General features: G+C 42.3%; 1 protein-coding gene across 1 annotated transcript in view; it reads right to left on the bottom strand.

Annotated features, from left to right (window-relative positions):
• Positions 1 to 19,795, bottom strand: part of doc2g (double C2-like domains, gamma) — a 41,996-nt gene that overhangs the window by 4,441 nt on the left and 17,760 nt on the right. The window contains exons 6-10 of the mRNA XM_084343006.1: positions 18,749 to 18,875; positions 18,459 to 18,515; positions 17,132 to 17,256; positions 5,839 to 5,920; positions 5,498 to 5,594 (exon numbers count right to left, since the gene is read on the bottom strand). Of these exons, the coding sequence (XP_084199132.1) occupies positions 5,498 to 5,594; positions 5,839 to 5,920; positions 17,132 to 17,256; positions 18,459 to 18,515; positions 18,749 to 18,875 (488 nt within the window). The remainder of the gene's footprint in view (positions 1 to 5,497; positions 5,595 to 5,838; positions 5,921 to 17,131; positions 17,257 to 18,458; positions 18,516 to 18,748; positions 18,876 to 19,795) is intronic.

Here is a 19,795-nt window from a genome sequence, read left to right as displayed (position 1 = left end):
GGCAGTGGGATCAAGTTGTAAACACAACACTGACATTTCAACTTCCTCCTGTTGTCTGGTTCCCCGCCCTTTTTCTGTGTACACCTGTGTGTCATTAGTTAATCACCCTCTGTGTATTTAAGCCAGTGTTTTCCCCTCACTCTTTGTTGGTGCATCTGTTTTGTGCCTGTTGCACGATTCTGTCGTCTCATCGTCTTTATCTGCATTTGCTTCCTGATTCCTTGTGTCTTTTCTGGTTTCTACTTTGTTTTGCTTTTTGCTCTTGGGTTACTGCTTGTTTTCTGCATTTTGCGTGCCGTTTGTTGCTCGTACCTTGGATTTCAGTTTTGATTAAAGCTCATTTTCAACCTGCCTGCCTCGGTCTCTGCGTTTGGGTCCCTTTGTATTGAACCTGACAACCTGAGGAAAAACAGGGTAAAAAAATATATAAAAGCTGAATAGTGTGCCATGTTTGATAGCCTGAAAGCCTAGGTAAGAGCCCCTGCAGCAGCCTCAGCTGACGTGAGTAAGTAAACAACTATTTTACAACTAATAATAAAACATTGTTTTTACAGAGAAAGCAAAGTACCAGAAAAAGGTACAGCTGGACACCTGTACCAAATTCCAGGTACCATATCGGTTATAATGTCAATGGTCCCCAACCTTACACCTGATGAATGTATGTGAAACATCCACTCTCTTTTAGCTCTGTTTTTATACCAACTCATAAGGAAAACATGAGTCTCTGTAGCTGGTAAATTCTCTACTGTGTTCATCAGCCTGCTGAGCGGGTAGTGCACAGAGGGTTTTTAGAGCCTTTTCTATGAAAACACCTGCCTGCTGCGGCCGTAAACGACCCTCTGAGAGCTGTGAGACTGAAACAAAACAGTACAGTTGAGGTTGATGAGCTGAAACTCTTTATGGAGCTCTGTAAAGCAGAGGGATGCTGCAGATTCAGGTGATAATTCCCTGTGTGTTCATCACGCCTACATGTTTTCACACCGTCTCCTATAAATTGTCATTATTGATGCTGTAAATTACAACCTATAATTAGCTTGGGGAACAATCTATTTTTGGTTAAACTGCTAAAAACTCAGACAGCTAATGCTTGTACGAATGTATGAATCATTTAACAATGTATAACAACTAAAAACTTGTACTTAAATGTATTGTAATTAGTTTCATTCCACCACTAGCAGCATTAGAACAGCAAACAGGGGGCAGAGTGACAAGCATTTTATTTTCTAGTTAAGATCTAATAAATAATAAAAATGCAATTGATCTTCATGCCAATAAAGATTATTATTTAACTGGTGGACAGACATGGGAGCAAAGAAGGAAGCAAACAGACATCTGAGATAAAATTCCTCCAGGCAGGGAGGAAGAGAAATAGACAGGTAGCTGGGGAATTACAGGAAAGAGAGATTTAGATAAGGAAAGATTTATTGAAAGAGCAGGGGGAGGGGGGTAATTATTCAGAGAAGCAGGAAATGACTCAGGTGAAAGTGAGCTCGAGGTGATGGAGGCGTTGCTGGAGAGGCAGACTGTAAGGCCGAGAGATGCCGGCAGTTGTCACACCGAGGTTATTACAAAGCCATTCCCTCGGCTGTGATTGCACAGTTAATGGAGCGTGAAGTTTTAAACATGGTATTTTGGCAATGCAGCCCTCTAACAGCACCTTGGAAAATGACTGCCGCGAGCAGACGAGGCTCGATTGTTGATCTGCGTCTCATCTGAGCTCGGCACTGAACGCCGCCTGAGACGCCGCCGCTGGGAGGAGACGAGCAGCCTCAAAGTGTTTCCTACCCCGTATCGTCCACAACTTCCCTTTCACACGGACACACACAACTTGGAGAGCAGCTCAGGACCTGTTGATAGAGTTTCCATATAGGATGATCACGCACAAACACTTTGTCACCTCCGCCGCCGCCCCCGCAACACTCCCACCACCTCCGAGCAGAGATCGATGGAGTGTTCCCTGAGCCTGCGGGTTGTTAATGACAAACAAACGGTCAGCCAGACTGACATGCGTAGGAGGACAGAAGAAGGATGAGGAACCGAAGTCGGAGGAGATGACACAGACGAGGGCGAGCCTGACAACCAGGCTGGCGAGCACGTGTGCATCACGACATCAGGTTGAAGCCTGTGTGCTGTCTCCTCACAAAATGTTCCTCTGCTGCACTTTTGTCTCAGTGCGTACGTATCTAGCAGAACTGTCGACCTGCACACATCACTATGATTAAAAAGAAATGCTAACCAGATCATCAAGCTTTGAAAAATGCTTGATGATCTGCGCGATACCTCCCCCCCTCCTTTTGTGGCCTGCATTCTACAATTTTTATCACTTTCCCAAATGAGCAATCCCAAGCCATCGGTGCCTTTGAAGACCAAACGTGCGGCATCATCTACATTTGTATGAATCATTACTCCTCAGCCCTTTCCCTTTGATGGCAGGCACTGAACACTCTGCCTTAGACGTATGTGAATGGCATTTTGTATAAAACCATTAATTTGAAGCTAGCGTGACTCACCATAAGTAGACCACCCGCCATTGGCATTCTCTTCCCTTCTGCTATCTGCGTATTTCACGCCAGCATTTCAAACTCTCGTCTCTACAGGAAACAACAATAACATCCTCTGAGCAACCTACGTCAATGCTGAAAATGGCAAGTCATCCTCACCTGATTGCTAATGGTACGAAATAAACATACTAGCAGTCTTTACCTGTGTTTTCTTAGGGCTTAAGCCATTTTAATGCCAAATGTTTAACCAAAACAAGTTCCACCCTGACACAGCAGCAGGCTGACCTGTACCACCTGTACCACCTGTAGCACCTGTAGCAGCTGTATCTGATCAGGCTGACTGAGCAGATACACAGAAACTCATTTATTCCCATGTCAATAACTCAATTAAACAGGGTGCGTGATGGAGGAGTCTGGGGAAATATGTGGACATGGGTAATGTGCAGTATACTACTCATTTTTTTATGATAATTGTTGACACACTTTAAATGTCTGCCTGGACTGTGATGGCACTGAATGGCTGCTAAACATGATTTTAGGCTACAGTTGTTGTTGTCTAATGTGTTTTTAATGTGTGTAGGTTCTGTGCTGCACCACAAATTGCCTCTCAGAGCACGTTAAAGTTTTTGAAAGTCTAAGACACTATTTGCAGGGGCCCCATCGCTGCATCCTGGGCCTTACGCTGCACAAGATGATTGTGAAGAACTACAAACAGCTGGATGATTTGTAACTCACTTGCAATTTTCTTATTAAGACTTGTGTCAAATTTGCTCGACAAGACTTTTGACTTTTGATGGTACAGTGTCTTGTAATAGGGTGAATAGTGTCTGTCACAGCTATCACTTGTTTCTGCAGGATCACAGCCTTACACACGTTTACTTCCAGATACAAGTTTCAACACATAACTTTGTTACAATGTAATGAGTTTTGTTCGTAGTTAGCATCTACATTACGTCTGACAAATTGACAGAGAGGCCAATTTCTACGAAATGTTGCCTCAGTACTTGAACTTCCTCTCAAATATTTAAGACTTGAGATGAAATGCAAACTTTTTCTATCCTGATGCCAAATCCAACAGAGTCATTCTTATGTTCCCAGGGTTAAGATTTTTGACCCAAAAAAAATAGGAGTGTTAAGGTGCATTAACAGAATATTAAAGTGGGGAACAGTGGATCCTGAGAAAGTGTGTACTTCGTGTACCAATCCAAACTTACTGGAAATATTTCTACTGAGGGTGACATGAGGCAGGGCACTGATTTGACACTTGAACTGAGTCAATGGCTCCCTGTGACGAAGTTGATGTACATACTTTATAGCGGAATCGCTGGAATTTACATTGACATTCATGAAGAAACTGTCTTTGAAGTGGATCAGTCACATCACCAGGGGCGAAATCTGATATCAACTCTGGGGAGGACGACTACATACATTTTTTTAAAAAAAGAGAAATTCCTGAGGGGCACAAAAAAGTCGTGCTGTAACTTTGCTCACAAACACTTTGTCACTCTGACAGCTACAGAGAGCTACGTTGCATTGCCAGCTTCTCTTATCGACTCAAAATCAGACAGCTGCAAACGCTGGTCAATATTACGGTGGAGGGCTAGAAAACATTAGCTAACCACGAGCTAACATGAGAGCAACCTGCACGCTTATTAAGTGCAGCAGAAATATAGACGGGTGATGATTATACATGTGTTTTACGGTACTGTGCAGTGTGACAAATAACATTTTTCCTCGGATGGCGGGGTCGTGTCCCTCCTGGGATTTACGCCTATGCACATCATGATAAATAACTGATCTGCTTATTAAGATCAGTATCTGCACTGACACTGGTATAAGTCAACAGACTGACTAACCCCTACTTGAGTCTTCATGTGTGCCAAAAGACTTAAAAACACTTTTATCTTTAGTGTCTCTTTAGTTTCTTTAGCAGTTACATTATAGACACTGTACATGTGCACCTCGACGTTCACAACTCAAAATAAGAGGTTTAGTTGAGCTTTGCGGTCAAGCATGGGGCTTCCATCTCTCCTTGCGTATCGAACTTTCCCACATCCTCCACTTGATTTATTGCAGTGGTTTCTTATGGACTCTTGCGCTCACATTTCTTGCCACGTTCCTAAGCGTTCTCCTTGATGTATCTCTGAAATCTCACCTCTTACCGTGTGACATCCTCTATATCTTCTGCTAAGCCTATTAGCCCACTTGTTATTGCTCTCACTGTTACAATAGTGCACCGGGATTGTGTTCGCTCGGCCCTCTTTATTAACTCCTTTTCGCCATTCCTCTCTGTCTCGGTGTCATTTTTCTCCCAGCTCCAATTAACATAACTGGCAGGCTGCTGTAGCTAAACCTGTAATGATAATGGTCAGGGGAATGGCTGTTATCTGGAGCTGTATGTTAGACCGATGGCCTTTTCTCCCAGCAGGGCTAATAACTCACTGGGCTTATCTAAACAGAGGGTGTCTCCCACCCACCCACTGCATCGCACACACATGTGCACACACTCGCATTAGACGGAGTAAAAAACGCTTTGATCTGAAGGCGTTCAAGCTCGCAGGGTGGTAATCCATTCTCACTGTGCCTCCCCGCTACTTCCCCATCAGTCCCTAAGCTCCCATGTGCTCCTTTGCCGTGATATACACATCAGGCCATGCCAAAGCTGTTAAGCAGTCTGATGAAGGAGCAGCGATCTGATGTGCCAAGTCCACGAAGGATGCGGATCCAGAGGCGAACGTCTTTTTACTTTTTGATTTCTAAAGCTTCTCCATTTCCCTTTCCACTCAAACTCTCCTTTGCAATCGTACTCCTCAAGCCTCATAATTACCCCTCATCATCGCTCTTTTTTTTTTTTTTACTCGTCTCTCCGCCCACGCTCGGCCTGGTTTTTATGATTTCTGCAATTGCATCACTTTCATTCAAACAGTCTTGTACAGTCATCTGCTCTGCTTCTGCTGCGGCTGCTGCTGCGGCTGCTTTCGTTTTTCTCAGCCTACCTATGAAGTCGTTGCTCATTCCCAAGTCGTAGTCCCACACAGATATCTCCAGGGTTTTCTTTGCCAGCTGGTCCAGGGGAACATCATATGAAAACTCCTGTGCAGGTGGTGCACACAAGAGCATATTTATATCAATGATTCATAAACACGAGAGTTGAAAGGAGCTGAATACGTAATTTAGTGCGTTTTCAATAGAAGCATGCAGATTGATGCTGTGAAGAGAGTGTCAGATTTGATATAATATTAAAAAGGTATGCTTAATCATTCTGAGCTCAGGAAAAAAAATCAAAGAAGTTGCCAGGTGTATTGTAGTCAGTTGCAGAGCAGAAGACATGTTGTACCTCATTGAATTCGGGGTTGAGAGTCTTTTTCTTCACTGAAGTCTTGTACTTGGACTTTTTCCCCATATCTGGCTGCAAGATGCTGGAAAAGAGAGAAGAAAGAGAGCATAAATCCACTGGGACTTTCCAGGTTGTTCCAACCTCAGGATAACACAAGTCTTGAAGTTAAGGGGAGAGTTTGACATTTTGGGAAATACGCTTATTCACTTTCTTGCCAAGAGAAAGATGAGTTAATCAAAAACCTGTTAAAAATGAAGCTACAGCCCGACACTGGTTAGCTCAGCATTGACACTGGAAACGTGGGGAAACAACAAGCCTTACACAGCTGCTGGTTGGAAGATTTTGTTACCTTTGGACGTCACACATTGGTTTGTACACTAACATTTTTTGTCTCGAGTTTGTCATCATGGCCATCACCATCTTGGTTTTTTGGAGCCAGGTGAGACCATATTTGGAAGCGAGGGGGACATGACATGACATGTTAATCACAAGGTAGCCACACCCTAAAGCATGCCACGCTTCATGGTCTGTTTTACTCTAAATGGGACCACAAGTTACAAAATGAACATCATGCTGTATTGGAGAAGACTTGAAACTGACGATTGAGACCATAAACACTTGAAAGAATGCAGGTTTAAGGCTAGCTGTTTCCTTCTATTCCCTGTCATTATGCTAAGCTAAGCTAACTGGCTGTAGCTATATATGTGCCTGTTGGCAGAACGACCATGCCCCCTTGTGTGTCGGCACCAAATTGAAAAAAGATAGCACTACCATGCTTAAAAGACGCTGTGTTGCAATTTAAACAATAAAAAAGGGCCACAGTGTACAATTTTCTTAACTTTTCAGACTAACAAAGGACAGTAAGAGAAGAGATCTGATGCTTCAGGCCGTCCACAGACAGGATGAAAATGGTAAACTGTGGCACCAGGACAGTCAATACGTATCGGTCTGTGTCAAACACTTCATCACAGGTTAGTTAATGATGTTACTGAGTAAATGACATGTAAGTCAAAATAATTCAGAAAAGAGTTTTTGTGATTGTGTAACTAAGGTTTTCACTGTGAAAAAATAAAAATATGGCGTTTGGTTGTAACAGTCTGTCCAGCTGAGCGACCACAGGGAGCAGAGGGTACTCTAACGTTAATAATTTACATAAATTGGGATGACCCACCTTCTAATAATGAACCTTATAAACAGCAAAGAGTAAAGCCGACCTGTTCTCTAGTAAAAGGTCAAGTGATAAACACTTTGATGGAGGCAGACAGGAATGACACCCATCAACTCCTATTTCTTTATTTTCTCCCATAAAATGATGCTGATTGTAGTTCGACGACAACAAAACATGATTTTTTTCCTGACTAATCGTAGGATTTGGGATCCTTATAGCCAGAAAGCGATAAGGTATTCTTAGAAGATGCTATTAAAATTCAGACCTCAAATTTCGCTTTTACCGCCAGCCAAATTAGAGGAGCTGCTTTCACTCATAAAGGGGTGGAGGCATGACTCAAGGACAAAGTTGCTCTCATATACAGATGTGAGAGCAGTATTCATCTTCTCATCCAACGTTCAACAAGCGTTTTTCCCCAATATCTCAAACTATTTCTCTGGTTCATCTCCAGATATCCAGAAATGGGGCGATTGCTGAGCTGCATGGGACAAAAGGTGTAACTGTGTGTGAGTGTTTGTACAATAGAGATCCTCAAATGCATTTTACCTTTCAAACAAGACAATCCTCATTTCTGAGATCAAATAATTCATTTTACTTGTAATCGTCTGCCCTGTCGTGACTGTAAACTTGGCTGGAACAAAGGGAGACGAAAAGTCTGCAAAATCTCTTTCAGAGATAATTGCGACCCAGAAGTCTTTTGAACAAAGGCGGGGACGGCGGGAGAGTGAAAGAGAAACAGAAAGAGAGACCACAGCAAGATCATAATCAGCCAATGTTGGAGAACTATACGCTCCAGCGAAGAGGCAACAGAAGGATCGCTAGAGGGCAATTGGAGTCATCATCAGCATAAATTCCAAGTCAAGATGTTCAGGCGGTGAGATATCTCACTCTTCCAGCCTCCCCCCCCGCCAGTGACGAATCCTGGCCTGACAGCTGATGCATGAGATGGGCTTGGGGTTGTCACTGCAGAGCCGGAATCAGAGCGAGTGAAGGATTGGGGGGGTGGAGGAGGGGAAGGAACAGGAGGCGGCGGAGGAGGAACTGACAGAAAGCAAGGTGGTGGCATAAAAACATGAGCCACTGTAGTTTGTCACAGCCTGAAAATGTCAATGTCAAATGTTTTTGATGATGTGAAATGATTGGGGTAAGTTGTAGTTATCAGAGACAATATGACTTTAGTCCTCCTGATGGTTGCTGACAACTAAAAGATGGAAACACACATTGTTCGCCGTCATAACGCCTCAATATCAGAGTGTGTACATGTTCACAGCGTTATTTGGTTTCCTGCAGCAGGTTTCAAACTGGGCCTTGACCAGCCAAGGGCTTGCTAGATAAGTCTGAGAGATCACGAGATGGTGATGATGGTGCAGCGAGTATATTATATGAAGCAGTCTCCTCATACTATTCACTACAAACATTTAAATATGCGGATGATCCTGTGGTGGATGGGTGGGTTAGAAACATGAGCTGATGAATCATCATGCAGGTGGGAGGTGTCTGGTCTTGTCAGCTGGTGCAGCTACTGAATAATAACCATAAGTTTACGGCCCTGTCCACGTGTACATGGGAATTTCTGTTTTGGCCTACTGCTTCCAGAGTGACAATGTTGAGAAACTCCGCTCTCAGTGTTTCGGACTAGAAGGGAAGAAACTGAAACTTTTGGAAAGGATGACGCAGACACCTTTTCTTTGTTTCAATTTTAGACTCTCTGGCTCAAAGTTCAGCACTGTCAGTGCAAATTCACATGTCAAATTTCACTTGAAATCTTTGCAGAACATTCATTTTGGATCCTCGTGGGAGTCCTCTGCTCGCACTAGTGTTGTCAAAAGTATCAAAATACTGATAAATATCGATACGGATTATTTAAGGTGGCTTAAATGATACTCCAGTACTAGCTGCTTTTTTTCGCTCTCCTCTCAAATTGACACATGCACCACTGTAATGCCTACGTAGCCCTGCGTCCCCCAGATGTGAATTTGATTTATATGCTGTTGTGCTTAACTCACAGCAAACAAGCCTTGTAAGTTTAATCTTTTTATTAAAATCAGAAATTTTGTGCCACCAATGTTTTGTCAATTTTTCAAGGTATTGTATCAAAGTTATTTCAATAATGTGACAAAACTACACTAAAGCTATTCCAATAGGTTCAGTGTAGTTTCGTCAAGTTATTGAAATGATTTGACTGAGAAACTTCTCAATTTTAAGTCCCGGGGTGTCCTTTACTGTGTGTTCAGACAACATAAAGAGAATTTTTCGCGGCAGCACAAAATCTATGGAAAGACACAAATTCACCCAAGATGGCGTGAAAGTGCGTATGCACAGGCTGAAAATGTTTCGACTTGAGCAAAAGATGCACCACAGACACGGTCGGTGCGTCCTTTGCCAGCTAACTTACAGCTAACACCTGTGCAACAAAATGTGTGCAAATAATGAAAAGTGAAAAAGTTTTGCTTGTTTACGAAACAAATAATTAGAGATTTTTCTCAACAACTCTCCTCTTTGGTGAAATCCCCCTGAAAGGAGAGACAGACATCTTCTTAAATTCTTCCTCTAGTAATAAATCTCATGTGCACCTATTACACTCCAGATTATAGCGGTGATCCAGTTCAAGATGGTCCAGTTATGTGCCCAAACAGGCTCTGTTAGGTGTTTATTCAATTTTAAAAAGGTCATTTTCTCCATAAGCTAATAAGCATTTATCCTCCAAAATGCCCGGTGCTCATGGTCTTGCGTGCACCGCCTGCACAAAAAAAGAAACGAGAAGAAAGAAAGGAATCAATTGAGAGAGGCAGCCAAACAAAGCCTCTGTTTGACCAGCAGCATGCGAGACAGTGAGGTGAAAGCTCGGGGGACATCTGAGTCTGAGCTGTGCCAAATCACATTTTACATACGGCTCCAAGGCGGGGGATTCCAATTTCCACAATAACAAAACATCATTTGACAGCGACATTCATAATAATTGTGGCATAAATAAAAATATTCCGAGTAGCAGCAACCAAACTGTGGTCGAATTACCGTAGAAAATTCAATGTGAAGAGTAATTCGCACCATGGAAGGCTGGTCCACAGAGATAGGGAGGATTATCCCTTCAGTTTTTGTTCGCCGCTTCCTTAAAAAGTAGGTTGTTCACTGAAAAATACAGTAAACTAACTAATCATATACTTCTGTGCTGTACACACTGACTGTTTTCTCCATGTGTCACAAACCTCCACGGACCGATAAGGTTAACAGCAGCTGGCAGCTGTTCTCTTCTATAATGATGATGAAGTTTAAATACTGCGCCGTAAAAGTGTTTTGTTTTTCTAAATTGTTGAAATAAGGGCAAGTAAGGACAATTTATTTTAAGAATGGGGTGGACAAAATAACAGAAACACCATGTCGCGTGTTCAAACCTAACACCAGAACTTTAAAACATGTTTCTCAACAACATCTTGAGCGTACTTGAGTTATGAAGGTAGTTTTTTCAGATGTAATGCAGATGTTAATGACTTTGTTGTCATCCGCACTTTACCACACAGCACTACAGTCAGCAGCTCGTCTTTTTTCTATTACATGTTGTTCGTTTTATCGCTTTCTTTTCATCTCATTATTTGTAGTTGTTCTCTGTATTTGAGAGGCTCTTTGTCTGTTTTTCTACTCACATGCCTTTATATGCAATCAAAGAGTAATTAGTCACTCTAATTACTTCTCCTGTACATATCAGCCAATCAAGAGGATATCTTCTGATGTAACATTTCTATATAACTGGATAAAATGTCATCTTTATGTCACTATATCTTACTTTAGGTTTGCTGAATGTCAAATTAAAAGAAACGTCTAACCTCTGAAGAGACTACCGTTATTTGGTTAACTCAGTCTGCTGCTCGTGAGCTTCAGATTGACTCTTTGCACAGAAAGAGAGCGCTGTTGACTTTGTTGTCCACGTCTTAAAGTTTGTTCATTCCTAAATACGGCCAGCTGCGGACGTGCACAAAGACAGTGGATGAACGCAGCTTCTATACAAAATACAAGATGAGTTTGGACTATTGTACAATAGTCCAAACTCATCTCGGTCCTCATCACTAGTCAAATTATTTGTATTCAGGAATTCAGCTTCCTGTCATGAGGGAAAAAAATACAATGACTTTGTTGTATGTAGGCCAAACAGTGTGTAAATCATTATCCACAACACCAGCGATGTTTGGTTTAATTGCCCTCTGTAATTTGTTTTTAATTCAACGTCATAGAGTCGCCCTCGCAGTAGCTGTTTATTCATTTGAGGCACTATTGAACACAGCTAAAAAGAAAACAACCATAATTCTTGTAGGATACAATTAGGACAGGATTTCGGGACAACTGCTTGTAACTCGGACACTGAGCACTGATGGGTCGGACCACACCCATCTCCACTTTGACCTCCACTACACACCTGTAAAGTTTCACGACTACATCTTGTATGATTGTGATGGTAACGCATTGACGAAATCTGTCCAAAGAAGGAAAAGAAGTCAAATGGCTTCGGTAGTTCCTGCTGCAAAAAGGCATCTACAGGAGCACATTTTGCTATGATGACACACAGACTCACAAAGTGGAAACATTAGCAGCCCTGCTGTCAATATTAAAAGTGTCATCATTGGTGAGAACCAGTGAGAATGAGCAACATTCTTTCATCTTCTTTCTGTCTTTGTCCCTTGTGTCATTGGACCCACATGACTCAATCACATGACAGCTTGACAACTCTCTAACTGTCAGGATCATGAGAATTTGGTCCCTAAAATCGTCCTGACAGCGAGTTTAGGTTACACGAGACAAAGTGAGAATGAGAGCATCGCTGCGAAAGAGAGTGAGAAACAACTAAAATTCAAAAGTGACAGCGAGCGATGAGGGAGAGGGAGCCAGTGTTAAAAAGAGGAACCGAAGTTATGACACAGAGATGCAAAAAAACAACAAAAAAATGTGATATAAAAAATGAGTGACAATTGGGAAAGAGGAGCTAAATATACGCCTGCTGCAGAGTCGTGATTTACACTTCACACAAGCGCTCACAGGAAAAAAGAGAGAGAGAACAAAACTGTAAAAGACGGCAGCGAGCTTGGTCAGCAGGAAATATCTGACATGTTTTGCACTTTTTTCTGCCTTCACATGTCTTTTCTCTGACAGAATAATTTAATTTTTACATATTTAAGGTAATGTGTGAAGAGCAGGGGGAGAGGGGCGTAGGTCCTTCTGAAGGATGCAAACTCATTTAGTCTTTAAATGCTAATTTGTCCTTTTAAATGGAAGACAAATTAGTTCTGAGATAATTCTGACCTTGTGTCACTTGAATGGCTTCTAAAGGCTGATTGAGAGTCACAGAGAGAAAAGACCAACTGGAAAAGCCCTCTGGACAAATGAACGCGCGCACACACACACGCACACACACACACACACACACGCACACACACACAGCATGGATATAGACAGACTGGCATCAAGATCAGCTTTAGTTACAGCTGCAGGACATCACCGCTCTGACAGTGGAATAAGTCAGAAAGCTAGCGAAGCAAATTTATTCATTACTCCTATATCGACTTAATTTGGCCGGTATACTCTAGAGACGCCATTTACTTACGCCAGCAATACGTTCACCTTTTTTTTTTTTTTGTTAAAAGTTAACTTCATTAAAGCTTCACTGTATTATTTATGTTGGAAATCACAAAAGGATGCATTAAGAGAGCAGTGTATACTCTGCAGACCGACCACTGAACGCTGAGGTAAAAGAGGCTCTTTGTGATGATTCTGAGAGTCCCCGGTATGAAAGAGAACAAAAGGAAACTCTGGCAGGGGGACAAATGAAACAGCGAAACAACATAAGTGCCAGAAATAAGAATTGGAGCAGAGGCTTAAACAAATCATGTACACTTAGAGACTGTACAAAAAGAAACAGGCGGTGGAATGAACAAGGGGAGGGATAAAATGCAGCATGAGTATAAAACAGTGACAGAAAGACGAGGAAGAGCGAGACACTCTGGGTGCATAAGTGATTTCTTGGTGGACTCCAAAACATTGTCCGTCAGAATGAGCAAGTGGTGGAACAAATCAATACCTCAGAGAGAGGGAAGAGAGTATCCACGTGCATGTCTGCGCAAGAGAAAGAGTTTTCCTTTTTTGTCTGTTTCTTGTTTATCTCCTCCCTCTACAAAAGCACAGAAGACTTTCAAAATCCCCAAACTGTGGGTGAATATTTCCCACTTATACAACCTACTGAGCGCAGCATCAGATAAAAATGTTTTTCAATATCATAATTGCAGCTGTCTTTCTCATTCAGACCAAACCTCTCATTATTGAAAGAAAAACCAAAACACAAGTGGATCCCATCTGCTTCCTATCCTCCATCTACAAGTCCCCGAAATTAAACTTCAGAATGTTTTGTTTCAGTTTAGAGATTTGGGATCAAGTAACTAACAACTGCCTCTCATTTATCCTTTAACACGTCACGCACAGTGTTGGCTTGACCATCAGGAGCAATTTGGGGTTCAGTGTTTTGCCGAAAGACACTAATATATGAAAAAGAGGAACATGGGAACAGACCGCCAACCCTGATTAGCCAGCTTACTCCCCCCAAGCCAGTCATGTTGGGCTTCTTCAATCGCGCTTTTGGCTGCGCTGAGTCAAACCATGCCTGCATTTCTATTACCAGCTGTTGAGCTGCGCCGCGCCCGGGATGGACCCTCCCCGGAGAGGAGCCAAAGCATGCCTGCCCTACTTCCAGGCAGGCTGTGGTGACGTCTATGGCGACCGAAAGAAATGCACCGTTACCTTAAATACTGAACACTGACATTTTATTGTCCCACCATTTATTTGTAGAGCGACGTCTCACTAGTCATATGTCTGACGCTACGGGGCTTTGTCACTTCAATGTAAACAAATGTCATTTTTTTGGCATTTACTGAAATGACTGATGCCCTCTTTTTTTTGCGCAGACAGGCTCTCCTTCACTCTGCATTAAGGTCAGCCACTTTGTCATGTATGCTGGACTTATAGTCGGTCGTGATGGATGTAAACTTCTCTATGGATTTACAAAGACAGGGGTGTTATGGGTAACTGCATATTGCAGAGGAGCCAGAGAGCTCCCCTTTGAGATCAACAATGCATCATGTGGCAAGCACGCTAGCCAGTTGATTCAATTTCCTTTCAGTATATAAATAAATTATTGAAATTGTTAAGTATAAAAAATAAAAAAAGCCAAACAAAAGTCTCTGAATGACATCAGCGCACATTCGCTCACATGCCGCCGGCAGCAGCATGTAGCAGATCCAGCAGATTCTACATCAAGCACATAGCGGATCAGGAGGGTACGAGGGCTAATCCATCTCTTTTTCTGCATCTTTTACCATCATCCTTGGGCCACAAAGAAACCTCCTGGTCAAACGGGTCGAAATCTAAAACAAAAGTAGCTTGTCTTTCATTGAACCTTAAATAACTGCACTCTTATCACAGTCTAATCAACTGAGGAAACCAAAAGCTGCTTTGAAACTTCCTTTAGAAGCAATCTCACCAACCGGCTGCTCCTTCTACCTCGAAGCCTCCTACTACTGGAGGTGGTGCTGGTTACACGACCGGTTGTCCTGTTATGTGTGGGAGCTCTCTCACTCCCTGAACTGTTGGTATTTAAGTGCATCAGGCTGATCAGAGATTGAGCTGTGTGGGTTTTATCTGTCAGGCAGGTGGGCTCAGGTGTGCGGTGATGGTCAGTTCGCCTTTCATCGCCTCCATGTTTCACACTTTGAAAAGATCTGCACCGGCTAAGAGAAGCGCTCAGTCTATCAAAATGCTACGACAATATGATTGGGAAGATAAGTCTAGGGCCACAACAAACAACTGTTTATTATTGGTTTATGGCTTATTCTTCCCTTTTCCTGTCCTCTGGCGTTGACATTTCAACGTTTCCACTGGCACTACAGGCAGCCGTCCGATCCGACACCTTTATCATGTGACCTTTCGGTTGTCATGGTGATATGTTTTTAGTGAGCAATGCCAATCAGACGTATAGCGGTTTTACATCCGTTCGCCCACACTTTAGCGTTTCCTGTCGATGGGTGTTGTATCATGCTGGTGTCAAAGCAGGGCATCTGGCTTTGCCCACTCAATCCGGTCAAGATGGAAGTGTGAAGAACGAAGGTTACACACTGTAACTCTTGGATCTATGAGCAGTCTCCATACCCTTTAATCTAAACTGTGTCCATGCTACACACTAATGCTGCGTTCCAGACAACGCAAGACCAAAACATGTCCACCCTCACACCAAATAAAGAAAAGCAAGCAGCACTACTCAAGTAGGAATTCCTGCTTGTAAACTCAACACAACTTGTGGCAAATCCATCTACACCGACTTCATGAGGGAGCAGTTATCTGACGACACACAGCAACGTCAGCACCCATGGGAACGGGTCGGATGTAATTGTAGACGACAGCATTTATATTAGGATAGTGAATGGAATATTTAGATAGAAACGTTTAAAAGAAGTATAAAAGTGTAGTGAAGTCAAATGTGTGATGGCGTCTGTTACCTTTTGTTGCTTTTGTCATATGTAAACAAAAGATGCTTTATTCTTAAAGCTCCTGTTGGTAAGATAGTTGATTTTCGAGTGTCATTCCCAACTAACCAAATACTTAAGCTGGATGTAAGTATATATGAATTGCAATGCATGTCTGTCTCGCTAACAGGAGCTTTAACTATTATTTCCCCCACAATGCAATTCTCAAAGGAAATGGAGGAGCAGCTAACAGATGAAAAATGATTAAAAGAAAATGTGAGTGGTGGTGAAACAGCCCCAGAGACCTCTTTCACTGGCATGAAGCTGATTGTGTGATGTGAAGATTTTGTGGTAATCAAGGATGATGGTAAAAGCAATAAATTAACAACCAATAAGTAAGTAATAACAGTGACTAGCAATAATAATAATTATTCAGTGTTCAAAGTCCTGTTAGGAAAATGCTTGATTTTAATAAAGTTATATTGCTTGTAAAATAAGATGATCTATTGTTTAATGTTTTAATTTTTGAAATGAATCAATCCCGTCCGCGTATTTGTTTGTTGTCTCCTGGTGTCAAAATAAGCAAGTAAGTGATCATAATCAAAACATACAAACAAAGTTAATATGAACAGCGGGTGTGGATAAGACAAGGAGCAGCAGCCATCTTGTTCCAAGTGAAAACTACCGATAACCCAAAGCAGTGAAGGTCCCCGGGAGCTCCACTATAGTGTGAACAGAAAGAGGACTGAGGCCCCGTCTGATCTGAACTGGACCAGGAAGAGAACCGGGTCCTCTCTCAATCAAACTGACGTGAAGACAAAATGAACTTGGTCTCTTTTCTGTTGGTCCACTCTTTGATCCACTTCAAGAGGACTGAGTTTGCTTTGTTTAAAGGGGACTATATGTGTAAACACCCTTACAATGACTGACAAGATGCTCCCCCTTATGGCAATTCAAGATAAATCAGAAAATCAATCTAGGACTGAAGGTATCGAGCCAGACAGCTTTTTTAAGACACTGATGTGAGGATAAACATCACAATCAACTTATCCTGTGTGTTTTTATCTCATCCTGCGATAAAAATCCGTAAAACACACTAAAGGCTAATTTTCCTTTAAAGTGGCATCTAGTGGTGAGGTTACAGATTGCAACCAACTGAGACCCCCTCGCCTCACCCTCCTACGGCTGCAACTAAAATCGCGACAAACATAAAAAGGCCATTGTTCAGTTTGTCTGTCCTGGGCTCCTGTAGAAACATGGCGGGGCAGCATGGCAGACTGTGTGGAAGAGGCCCCGCTCCCAATGTAGATATAAAAGACTCATTCTTAGGTAACAAAAACACACATTTCTTAGTTTCAGGTGATTATACACTAAGAAAAACATAATCTTGAATATCATATTGAATTTCTGCCAATACATCCTCCTAAATTTCTCTAAATCCTAAACACCGAAACTTTAACACATACCATTGCTGAACCCTCCATGAAAACCAACACACTGAGGAAACACACCACATCCTACATTATCAGGGAACACTGCCATTGAATGTGAACTGCTGATGCAGAATAGCTGCACATGAGCATAATTTGTAGCAAACCTGGTCTGTTCATGAATATCAGGCATGACTTACATTTTGACGAAAGGGTCAGAGTAGCCATTGGAGTCCATGGCAGCCAGATGGGCGCAGCGTATGATCCCAACCAGCAGGCAGCTCTTCTCTGTGTTATAGCATAGTGACACCAGGATGCGGCCACGCTGGGGACACAGAAAACAACAGTGTCAGACACAGCACCTGTTTTCAGGCTGACTTTTGCCTCTTCAGTGAATACACAGCGGGGAATCCTGGACCAGGGTCAACAAAGTTTCTCCAAAACACTTTTTTGCTCAATGTAAATGTAATTAAAATAATGCTAGAGAATAGATTAGCTGTGATTTGTTGCAACATTTTCCCTACCTAGGATGTGTAGGTGTGTTTGGATGGGCCGGCCACAGGAGTATTCAAATTAAAGCTTGTAATTAAAGGTCTTATCTGAGGCCCGGCGAAATGACACCGCCTGCTTCTCCTTTTAATCTCCATATTGAACCATAAACTGAGTCTAATCAGGGACCAAAAAGCTATTAGCCTATGTCTCTAAAATCATGAGGAGAACTGAGATAAAGACCACCGGAGGAGGGAAAACACTGGACTGACCGGCAGCTATGGTGTGATCTACAACATGTTGCTGTAAGGAGGAGTTTCCTATCACCCTGCTCTGTTAGAGTTCATGCTTTAGACACATACATGGAATAAAAATGTAGTAAAGTTACAATTAAAGGTGTTACTGATAACATTCAGCCACTAAATGTGGCACTCCACAGCCACTTTACAGCCTCTCTTCACAATGTAACCTTATGGGAAAAAGTCCCAACTGGGCCCCGGTGCATCAAGTGATCTTATAACTACACGGTTTGGCCACTATGAAAGTTTGCTTCAAAGCCTGGAGCTCTTCCTCGGAGCTTGTACTAACGCTAATGCTAGCTAACACAAATGTCACTAATGCTAACATCGCTAACGCTAGTATAGTATGCTTGGGCGGACAGTGTAGAAGTGTAGGGTTTAAGTTTTCTTCCCCACAAACTGACGAAACAGATCCCACATGATATCAACGGCGCTGAGAAACCTTGTTAGACTCTGTAACCAACTGTCAGAATTCATTTTTTTTAATTATTAATTCACAATCATAATAATGTTTTTAAAGAAAAGTGATACTTTAATCTGCTCCTTTCTACAAGCTCTGTTGATGCAATATTTTTTTGTCTGCGTAAAGATTTTATCAATACCAATAAATCAATTAAAATGTCTGTTTCTCTTATGGCGAAAATACAGGCTCGATTAGAATTGCTGAAAAGATTAGCTGCGTTTTGGTTGAAAATGTTAATAATAAGATCGGTGATGATAAAGCTGATGACAGTTTTACCTCCTCCTCTGCCACGACCGCCCCCTGCTCCACTGTTTGATTGTTAGTTTCTTTATTCTGAAATGAGAGAGAGAGAGATAGACATCATGGTTATAGCCTACAGAGCCTGCAGGTGAATATCCATTACACTTTATAATGCAGCATTTGAGATTGATGCCTGATAGCCCCCGGGCAAACATGCACAATGGAAATAGGACACATCTTGATGTATATGTCCAGAGAAACCCATTTGATATTTATGCGAACAGTCTGTGCACGCCCACACGTACACACACACATATTGTACGTACCTGTGCAATTCTCTCCAGGCCCATATTGTAGCGCTTGTTCTCGCCCTCTTTCAGTTTCTTCAGAGCCACTCTCACCTCACCGATGAATTCATTTCGTCCGAGTCTGTCCATGTCACACACGCACAGCCTTCACCAGGCGGACGATGCATACAGATGCAGAGATGGGAGAGGAGAGAGGCAGGTGAGTCAGAGAAAAGTTGCACGAGAACCCGGCTGCTGCTGCTGCCTTGCTCCGCTCATTATTGTGAAGCCGCCGTAGACGGTGTGCCAAATATATCCAAAGTGCATCAGAACAATCAATCAGCGCCTCCATCTGCAACACAAGACGAGTTCTCTGCGGTTTCACATGAGCAGCCTCATGAATGATGATAAGTTGCGTGAATGCTGAAGAGAAACAGGGTTTTCAGAGGATTTCAATCAATGTCCTTCTTGGCTGTTGGCTGTTACTCAGTCAGACACTAATTTGTTGTAATTGAAACATGTTAGAGGAAAGAGATTTAAAGCTGAAGGCAGGTAATCAGTTTTTCCTTCTGCGGTTCCCTGAATTGATTATATGTTGTATGCAGGTTAAACAAATTAAAAGGACTGCTGTCAATGCATTTGCATTCATTACCGCAGTGCTTTCATGGAGTAACTGTCTAGATGAAGCCTCCTGTGATACTTAATAAAAACAACTATGAGTCTACAGCCGTGCATGCTCGTGGCTCTTTGAGGCTGTACTTAGGCATAATGGTGCTTTGGGCTAAATGCTAACGTGCTGAACATTTCTGCCAATGAGATGATGCTTTAATTATGCCCGCACATTGCTCAGTGAATGTCTACATACATAACAATTTGTTTATTAACGTGTTAATTTCATTACAAGAGAGACTTGATGTTCTCTGCAATTAGGTGGGGAAAAAAAGTGCATTTATCGGTACTGGCGTCACAAAACGAGTTTGAAAATATCAGCGTATTGGACATAGGCAAAAAATCAATATCATACACCCCGACTTTACACACAAACAGTGTTATTGAGCGGGATGTCAGCACAGTAGAGATGACTTG

Source organism: Pagrus pagrus (assembly GCF_965226575.1).
Source record: "Pagrus pagrus genome assembly, chromosome: 2".
NCBI classification, from domain to species: domain Eukaryota; kingdom Metazoa; phylum Chordata; class Actinopteri; order Spariformes; family Sparidae; genus Pagrus; species Pagrus pagrus.
Note: the sequence above shows the minus strand (reverse complement) of the source record. Positions and strands in the feature narration are given on the sequence as shown.